Source organism: Ornithodoros turicata, chromosome 2, assembly GCF_037126465.1.
Source record: "Ornithodoros turicata isolate Travis chromosome 2, ASM3712646v1, whole genome shotgun sequence".
Classification (NCBI taxonomy): Eukaryota; Metazoa; Arthropoda; class Arachnida; order Ixodida; family Argasidae; genus Ornithodoros; species Ornithodoros turicata.
This window is the reverse complement of record NC_088202.1, coordinates 63,249,972-63,260,409: the sequence shown is the minus strand read 5'-3', so window position 1 is coordinate 63,260,409 and position 10,438 is coordinate 63,249,972. Positions and strand designations below refer to the sequence as shown.

The following is a 10,438-nucleotide window of genomic DNA, read 5'->3' as shown; positions in this document are numbered from 1 at the left end:
CCAGGCAGTTGACATGCAATGTAGCGTAAGCAAGGTCCTTCTCTATGAACATTCCGTATACGTGTGCATATTCTGAAATTGTGCAGGAGGAGTGCCCGGGGGATGGAAAGTGTGGTTGTTTTAGAAAACACGTTTATGTCTGAATACGCTCCTAAATAATTTTGTAACTGAAGTCAACTAAATAAATGAAGATTCCACATACTTATGTACGCAGTCTATTCACTGTTGCCATGGTTTAAGCTGCCACCTGACAATGTGTTCACCCCATACTTATGCTGCTCTATATGGCAAGCATTCGCATTGCAGAACAAGCAGGCCTGCTAAATGTTTCTCAGTTTTCTTGTGAGTCTCCAAAACTTCCTCTGCCCCAGTGCGGCTGTCATCTTGACGCCTTCATGAAATGCCATGCACACACTAATCTGAGAAGACAGGCATATAATTATTGACTCAATTGACTGTACACTGTGAATGCACGTGACGAAGCATGAGGAGGTACAGTATGCTTGTGGTTCTGTGCGTGGTTCTACTCTGAATGCCCCTGCTCAAACATGAGTCATTGCTTGACCATGAGGCGGATGCCTGAGGCTGCTGAGCAGGCTCTACATAGATATCATCCGCAGTCGCTTTTTCTGAAGGTAAGTACACATGGGAGGAAACGTACCCCCTGAAAGAGGCGTCGTTGGACATGGTCGATGGGATGGGCCTGGATTGGTGAGTTCTTGTGCTGAGTCAGAGCTGAGCACAGCATTCTCAGCGAATTAATTAACACAAGTTTGTGGTGAGGGTGTTTGGTGCACTCATCCCCCCTCACACACACACCAATATCGAAACTGCCAGGAATATCATGGACAGCAGTTCGGTCAATGGCCCCAACCACTCTTTCCTCCAGTATCGTCACCGGTACTAGCCGCGCTGCGGTCTACACTTGCTCCTAACGTTTGAAATTAATATAGTTGTGAATGTTATGAAATTTCATAACCGTCCTTTCCTTTCCTCTCTGTAATATACATCCTAACAACTATTGTAATTCCCAATGAACCCTCCCATTGTGCTATTCCTGCGAACGTCCACATCGTATACCTCTCTTTTGCTCGAACTTTTAAAGTCTGTCCACTTCTACTTCTGCAAAGTTCCGTGTAATTCCCGAAACCGCGAAGAGGGCTGCAGTGATGTGCTTAGGGACCTTTTGCTTGTCTTTAGCTCCTGCTGCTCCATCTCCACTGGCGTCGATAGCGTTTTTGTTTGTTTTGTACCCTTCCACGAGGGTCTCTATCTCGCTCTCCGTAAAATGCGGCGGGTGGACACGCTTTGAGGCCCGATGAGTGCCTTCTATATCAACTTCAGAACACACTTCTGAAAATACCGAGCGATTTTGTTGACAAACACCGTGGCATGTGGCATAGGATACAACGGGCCCCATTGGTTGAGCTGACGTCGTTGCTATAACAATAACATAACCTCGGGCCCCATCGCTCATTAATCCCACGGTCACATTTCAGGAAGCACGTCAGCTGCTCTTTCTTGCTCGTTCTGTCCATCGTGAAACTGCCTCTCCTTTACGATCGTTTCGTGAATACTGAACCCCGCAATTTGCGACGATGTCTTACGACGGTTGTAGACTACGACATCGTAGCGAATCTTACGAACTTGTTTGTGAATCCGACCCCGGGTCCCATAGCTTTATGCGAGCAGCAGTAGCAAAGCAGCAGCGGTGCGGCAGCAGCAACACGGCAACATGGCAGCAGAGCAGCTTTCTGCTGCCGCTGCTCTGCTGCTGAAGGCGTCCCATAGCTTCGTTTTGAATTAGCGGCAGCAGCGGCTTAGGAAACACAAAACGTGTTGGCAACTGTGTCATTGTTTACATTTCGCACATTCCGAAGGCGTACGCAGCGGCTAAGCCTTTTAGTGCACACACCTAGGAACGCAATCCTAGGTGAAAGGCGTTTGTGTGAGAGATATATTGTGGATTTGGAGCTCATAAGTGAACTTTGAGATGAGTGTGGTGGTGGTCTGAGCCTCGTATTACCTGATTTACTCTTCGTTGATGTGTAGTCAGTTCCATGACATTCAACGTAGGTTCGTCCTACTGCTGTGTAGAACAGTCCTTTCTGTGTTGTGTGGAGATTCTTCTACGGGATTTTGTCGTATAAATATTGCCTCGTAACTATAGTATTCGATATTTTGATTTACGGTGACTGTCAAATGCGTATACGTTGCTCTTAGTGAAATAAAATTGTCTAACGAAAACAAAGGCCCCTTCTGCTAGTACTCACTGCTTTCAGCTTGTTTTCACAAGGAATGGGTTCATTATCTATCTCTATCGAACCTTTTTTTGTTGTCTGAACGGTGTCTGTCTCCATCTAACCCTTTTCAAGGGTCAGTTTCATTTACAACCACCTAGCAAGGTCTTGGAATACCGACCACAATAAATTTGTTCGGTTTGGTTTTCACACGGCATGGACGTGAAAGTGCTTGTACGTTATCAGGTCACGGGTTTTGAAGTACTTTTCAGAAAACAAGCGAACATGTAGCTACAACTGGTACACAACATATGTATCACGTAGGTTCGGTCGAACACTTTATTGAACTTTATGAACTGAATTATGTCCTGAAAGCGCACTTCACGCAGTCCCGATGATTGAACACTCGCTCCAAACTACTGGCAATCACAAGCGTACCCAGGTCTTCAGAATCAAATCACAGAACAACCAGAAACAAACCTTCTGCCGTCACTCACCGCGCTGCAAACCCTAAACACCGTCGAACGAAAACAATACCAACCAGCCTCCTGATTGGCTTTCGAGACCGGCTGCTCAGGCTGCAGAGCAACAGGGCAGCACAGCAACCAAAAATTCGGATACGAGAGCAGCAGGGAATTTATTTCTGCAGCTCGGCAGCGCTGCTGCTCTCGCCCAGTGCTATGGGACCGCTCGTGTCGCTGCAGCTCTGCTGCTCCGCTGCTCTTGCTCTGCTGCTGCTGCTCAAATCGAGGCTATGGGACCCCGCCTTAACGCGGCAATCAACTCAGGTGACGGACTGATCGTGACGTCAGCCCGATCGGAAAATGCTATTAAATGTCATCGGATGTTATTGCGTGTCATTAAATGTCATTTGCATGTTATTACATGTCACTGAGTGTTATTAAATGTCATTAAATGTGCTCAGGTGCCTATCAAACACTATCGACACGTGAGCTCCCATTGTTTACCTGAGTTAACAGTTACCTTATCCTGGCGGCGCATGTTATTGATACCTGGGAGCCCATTGTTCACACTATCGATACATGATTCCCCATTGTTTTCCGATATATCTTATCGTGCGTGTGCATGTCGCATGTAACCTGAGCGGCCCATTGTTACCAGGTGCTATATCTATCACTACTCTCCCCGCTTTCGAGTCACCACCAATGGCCCCATGGTGGTGGTGGGGGTCTATTTTGGCAGGAAAAGTCTGCCAGAAAGGACGGCTTGCTATTCCTTGGTAAATAATTTTAGTGGGTAGTCATGTTCCTGCGGTAGTCAGAGACAGGCGACGTGGGGTCAGATGTCAGAGGCCCAATGGTGCTGAGTGCACCGATACCACTTTGTATGAACTGAATTCTCACCATAGACCATCCTTCTAAACTCAAGAGGCTGCGAGCGGGTGATGCCTTAACACTGAGAAATGGCGCGAAGATAATGAGCGGTGCCCAGTCTTTCTTGTGAGCAAGCTGGACGCTTGGTGTTATCTTGCTTTTTGGGTACGCACTGAATCAGTGACAAAATTAGTGACTACGCGATACGCGTGGCGTGCTGAGCTGTATGTTAACATGCAAGGGCCACGTATAAATACGACTCCACACGGTACCTGCTAGCGGGTCAATCTGAGTCAGCAAAACAAAAAATACTTCTACGATTAATGCGAACAAGGTAATCTTAAGAGGTAAGACAACTTGATACTTTATTGTTAGATCATTGCTGTCAAGTTTTCGATCATGATGATTTAGTGAACCCCATTGCATTCATAGTTTGTGTGACAGCACTTATAGTTTGCCCAGTGAACTCTGGTAAATGTGTTATGACTACATGAACGTCTAATATTTGCATAATTTCCAGCAACATGAACTCCGAAACTCACACCACGAAGGCCAAACTTAGAGATGTAAGCTTTAAGCCTTTTATGGATTTTTCCTTTTGCGAGTCTCCAAGCAATAGTTGATTTTCTCGCGACTGACTTCAGCAAAACCATTCCGGAGTTGAGAGACATATCTTGATGACGACGAGAAGCGTCAACGTCGCCAAGAGGGCAACGGCAGATCCTCCTGCCACAAACCATATCTGCTCGACGTTCTTCGATGTCGTCTGGAATTCGACGGCTAGCTCACCCAGCTGTAAAGATTGAAAAGAAACATCGCGTCTGCTTTAGCAGCGCTACATATTTGTCCCTCTGCAAATGTAACTATGTGAGCAAATGTAACTATGTAGTTGTGCGATACTTTAGTAACCAACGGTTCTGTATCCGTGTATCTGCATCTTGTTAAACTTGCCTTGGACTGGAGATCAGCCAGGCCTTCCTGAATATTGTCCAGCTGCGCTGTGCCCGTGGACAGCCTTTGCCGGCTGGGACCAAAGGAGACGCTGGACTCCTGCTTGGTCACATCCTTCCGCGATGGAGACTTGGGCTTCATGAGGAGGGAGCCCACTGACCGATACGCAGATTCATCCTTGGTAACCATCACCTTCGATTGGACGTTGTTATGGTTCACCAGACGGAGCCTACATAAGATGGTAGAGAGATATCTACTCGCATATTCAATTTCCACGGTAGATCAATGCTCCTTATGCACGTGTTGATGGTACGCGATAGGTCATGCACGCCGAACTAGGAATGGGGACGCTCCTTCATTTCATCGTGCTTAATGCGGGGCCTTGCCAATACCTGCAGGGAGCGGTAACATAGTCGCATCCCCTACTTTCGTTATCAAGGGCCGGCAGCGAAATAAAGCCTAGAACGTACAGTGCTCTTGGAAGATAACACAAAGAACGTTTCACAGAAATTCGACATGGATGCCACTGCTGTTGTGACAGCAAGGATACCAGAAGCATCACATGCATTGCGCTCTATAAACCATGCTCTTAGATTGATCTAAGTATTAAAAAAGTATTTCATGCGCTGGCAGAGGAAGTAAACTTCATGGATCATCCATCGATGCAGCGAAATAGGTACGAGGACAACACGAGAGACACGCTACATGGATTATTTTCGGAGCTGCGGGCACTTCTTGCGCCCGCTCCTGACCCATCCCATATTTTTTTTTTTTTCGCAACATCACACGACATTGTTTGCGCGCATTCAAAACACCATATTTTGATTAGGACTGAGAGTGTCGTTAACTGTTTATGCACCGCAATGCAAAAGCAATGACTTTGTAATAAGGCACACCGTGGAACAAGGGCTGCTCGTACCGTATCGTCGATCTTTCTTCAATGTTTTCTTTGGTTCGTTAATGTTTGTGATAAACAGAACCATACTGGCAGTTCCTTACGCACTGGTCATAGTTCGATGCCCAATAATTGTTGGTGGTTGCAAGCTGTTGTATGGAGGTTACCTATGTTCCTTGATAGCGTCCTTAGCGACTGTCTTCCAGAGATCAAGGAGTTCCTTGGGGGACATCTCCACGGCGGCGATAGGAGTTGTAAGGACGAGTAACTTATCTGTCCCGTGGAATACGGAACCTGTTCGTGGACACACATTGGCGTTTACCGTGAGGAGCTCGCCTCTACGCGCCAGAGGCTTATTGACGAAGAATAGCTTACCTGGATTTTGTTCCACCTTAATATGGAATGTTTTTCCAGATTGGACGACTCCAAAGAAAGGCTTCACTTTGTAGCCTTCGATGTTGTTCGTCTTAATCTGAAGTTCAGAAAAATGTTAAATGGTAGCCCCTGTTGTCTGTACAAGACGCCCGAGTCAGCGTGAGCGTGTCGAAGTTCGTGCCATGTCAGAACTGCCAAGACACTCGTCGTTATCAAATTCCTCATAAAATTGTTGTCTCATACGACATTGCTCACCTTGAACGTAATGTGGCCATTCGTCGTGTTGGTAATGACAACATTTCCCGTGGCCTTGCTGTCCTCAGCGTCATCCTTTATGAAGACCAGGTCGTCCTCCGGTCTATGCAAGAGAAAATGTACATAGTCTTTAGGTAATAAATTGAATAGCTTACGCGTTATACTAAATACAACCTTGTTCATGCACACAAAGAGAAATGAAATAAATAATGAAATGAATTAATGAGCATATGCCATTGTAATCTATTAGAAAATTTGCATTGAGCGGCTATATTTTAACCATTTTTCGCAACCAAGCTCGACGCTTTTCTTATGAAGGCTGCCACTTGAGACGGGTAAGCAGCGCACCGACGATTTATCCAGTACCGCCTTTTTCATGGAAATATTGGACGAAAGTTTCGTGCGGATACGTTCGTGCGTCATTGTTCTCCCTGAGCAGGGACGTATAATTTTCGGAAAATTTGAGCCTCGGGAAATCCCGCCAGGTATTGTCGTGTTTTTTTCCCGAAAGTTCGAAAAATAAAAATAATGTAGATACTGTTACTGCATCCTGTAACTTGTGTATTGACATGTATATACAGGGTGTTACCCACTAAAAGTCCATCCGTGCTAGCGTACCGTGCTTCTACGATTACTCAATGCAAGCGGAACATTGTCTTACATATAAAGCTCTTGAGCATCACAGTGCAAAGTTATATTGCAAAACGTAGGATCTCGTGTTCAAAATAATCAAGATGGCGGTGGTGCAAAGCGCAGTTGAGAGATTGCTCCCAGACGGCCACATGTCGCTCTGGCAGAGATATGCAAGGACATCTTATGTTATTTGCGTCTCCTTCAGTAAGCAGACGATATCTGATTTTGTTGTCGCCTGCTAATTACATCGGCAATTTCGTTTCTCACGTTGTTCATTTCGCGAGCAAAACGCAACTGTTCCACGAAAGCGAAATGAAACGGCAAAGAACTTCTGAACAACAGCATTTCCATCTGGCTTGCAGTAATTGCCCACTGCTCGCCTTTCCCTGGTGTTGGCGATTCGCACAAGGGGAAATGCTTCCAACATTCGACAGCGGACTAACTATTTTACAAAAGTGCCAGTGCCATAAACATTGCGGTCAAAGCGAAAGCGATGAATGGACCATTGCGATCGTTCGCCGCTGTTCATCGAAGTGCTTTGTAGGCTGAATGTGAAACCAAAACTCGGGTGCCTCACAATATGCTGGCGCACGAAAAACGCCATCCAGAATTTGATTTTTTGTCAACATTTGAGCGTCTGAAGAAACAAACAATATTTGTGTTTTTTCCCATCTTTACATCTCTATCTCTGAGATAGAGGCAGAGGAGAATGGCTTCGGGCCGTTAGCGGGGAGGGGAAATACTCTTTAGAAATCGGAAACCAGAACGGCCGTCCACAAGTAGTGCTGCGTCTTGCTCTGGTCGCACGGCAAGACTTTAGCTTGATCATTTTGAGTTTCTTCTTCTTTGTTCGTGCGGGAAGGAATTACGAATTCTGTTCGTGCTGATTGTGTTGGTAAACGCAAAAGTTGTGGAACATGACTAGCTCATTGGAACTTGCTGAAGGATACGTCCTTTCTCAGATCCACATAATAATATATCCCTCCTGCATTCTCATGTTGAACATTTTTGAACATTTTTGAACATGTTTAACATTTGCTTTCTCGAAAGAAAATATTCCAGTTGAGAAGCTGATTCGAAAAAGTTGACTTCTTGTTCTTGTGTAGGGTTCGTAATCCTGGGTAGTTTTTACAATCCCGGGATATCTAGATGTGGATCCCGGGAACCCAGGACGGGATCGGATTTTTTTTGCAGCTTATCCTAGGATGCCGTATAGAAATGTATCCACCCGCTCATCCATCATCCTATCACAACTTGAGACACAGTGCGCGTTTCCTATCATCCCCGCGGCACATTCTATTGGAAGAAAACACACACACACACAAAGAAAAAAAAAGAGTGCTCACCGGGCAAAAGTTTTGCCCCGTATTATATTGAGCTTTTGCACCGTGTAGGAATATCGACTTTGCGTTATAATGCGCCTCTTCCCGTCCGCTATGGAAGATCTTGTAAATGCGCCCCAGCATATTTCCCGCGGTTAGCAGTGCACGAGAAGACATGACGTTCAGCACTTATGTATACTTAAGCGGCTGCTAAAAGCAATGAGTTTTTCGCGTCTTCCGATGGGGTATGTGTGTTTTGCTCTTCTCCCCTTTTACTCATCCACAGTAATGGTTGTGTTTTGGTCTGGAGCATCCAAATCTAGTTTTCTGAAAAGGCTGTCACAGTTATTTCTTCTCTCTTTCGAACATACGTATTCATGGCGATTAAAAGAACAAAAAAGAGAAACCCTGCTGAGAGAGAAAAACAACCACCACCACCTCTGGTCAACAAGAGAGAGAGAGAAAGTAGCTTCTCAAATACTTTGTGTGACTTATGGATCGGAAGACTCACGATTTCGATTCTAATGGAAATTGAGGGCTGTTCCTGGCTATAGCTTGCGTGGTTCACATAAGTCAGCAGGCAACGTCTTTGTCATGTGTCGTGGACGATGAGGTTGGTTCGGTTTCGGATTGCAAATTATATTTTTAGGGGAAGGCCGCATGAAACCAAAAGTCGGTAAGACATCGGTCTTTCCTTTCCACTCGTACGACCGCATATTCGTTGCCAGAAAGCCGAAATTCATTATCCCGAAATCCCGAGATTTGCCCTCGCGAAATTTCGGGATTTTGGGAAATGAAATTATGCCGAAATTCCGGGATCCCAGGATCCGAACCCTCTTCTTGTGGTTGACAAATGAATTAGACGTCAACTTTGCTTTGTGAAGCCCGTACAACGCCGGGAACGTTACTTCCAGTACTGAGTATTGGAGTCTTCAACCGGAACTGCAACCTTTTCTGGACAATATTTAGTCGCAGAGTGTAGACCTTCCAAATGGTATTGATGGAATTTCCAAGAAAAGGAAGTCAGATAAGACATCGATGTAAAGCATCGATAGAACTTTGCTTCACATTGGCCCAATTTTCGTCCGTTTTTGAGGTCCAAGCTCTTCCAAATATTTTTCTACTCTATATTTTTCACCATTCTACTTCGAAATCGGGGTTCTCTTCGGGACTCAAATATACAGATATGTCTTACTCAACCCAAAAAGGTGTGCCCTCCGTAATGTATGGTTTCCAGGAAACCGTATTAGTTTAATAATAGTTGCCGCTGCATTTTCGAACGAAAAATTTGATCGCGCAACGTGCTACACATACTTATACAGCTCACTGTCAAGTAACACATGCTAGTAACACGAGGTTGAAACTTTTGCTGAATATCAAGTGGCCTCGGCTGATCTATAGTTGGCGTCGAAATGCTCCTACTTTTCCAGCAAGACTTTCATTTCATTGCATTTAAAAGAAAGAAACATCGTACGCATGAAGGCTACGTAAACAACAAGAAATTAGCCGAGGGGGGCTACAAACATGGACGACACAAACACGTAAGCCTCCAACGCCCAGAATAAATTCACTACGCGAGCAAATGACCATTGATAAAAATCTTATTGCCATGATTTTACCACTGTACAACGATATATGTCTTAAAATAGACGTAATACTCTGACGCCGCACAGGACTTAAGTGGTTTTCCCGCCCAACACAATCTGCTGCAGAGAATAACACACTACGCATTACACCTGTCATGTGTTCTCAACCCTCCTCGACCTAGAGCGGTATGGTACGAACGACTCTGTTCTGCAGAATAATACTTTTAGCTGAAATAACAGTCCCTAGGATGAGCAGAGAAACGTACTCAATTTTTATGAGGTTGTCTTCCGTCGGGTTGGAATCACCACTGCGAGCTGGAGACATCTTCGATTAGAGAAAGGCGCGTGTGACGTCCCTCACGCCTGGGCTACGTCGTCTCCTTCTTTCTTCACGCTTCTCATGACGGCTTCGTCAACTGACCAATTTTAGCACAATTTCATCTTTAAAGTTCTTCGTAAATAAATGTTCGGCATACATAGCTCGAAGTACGAAAGCACGCTTTTTTACCAGCAGCAATCCATCCATCCATCCATCCAGGGCGTTGCTGCCGTGTGCTGTTCTGCTTGCCGTGTGCTTTTAGAGCAAGAGTCTGGACCCACACTAAATCTAAAGGAATGATGTCACATCCTTTGTTGTGATGCCCAGAATTACCGCGAGAAAAAATTAGAAAAACATCGCAACCAAGCGTTTATAATTGAATTGAAAACTGCTTACCGCCCAAGCCAGAGAGAAGGAAAGCACACGGGCCGTATGCTTCCTCCCCGGTAGCGCTTTCCTCCTTGCTGGCTTGGGCAGGCTGCAAAAGCGCTGGGTGTGAGCCTGGCTGGAAAACGGTGTTATGCACCG

At 45.4% G+C, this 10,438-nt stretch overlaps 1 protein-coding gene across 1 annotated transcript; it reads right to left on the bottom strand.

The window, feature by feature from the left end:
* Positions 1-3,922: 3,922 nt before the first annotated feature.
* Positions 3,923-10,438, bottom strand: LOC135383624 (motile sperm domain-containing protein 2-like). Its single transcript, XM_064613012.1, has 6 exons — positions 9,858-10,438; positions 6,051-6,153; positions 5,796-5,892; positions 5,588-5,714; positions 4,526-4,754; positions 3,923-4,367 (listed from the first exon to the last, which is right to left on the bottom strand). Exons 1-6 carry the CDS (start codon positions 9,914-9,916, stop codon positions 4,215-4,217), a joined length of 768 nt encoding a protein of 255 aa, XP_064469082.1. The 5' UTR covers positions 9,917-10,438; the 3' UTR covers positions 3,923-4,214.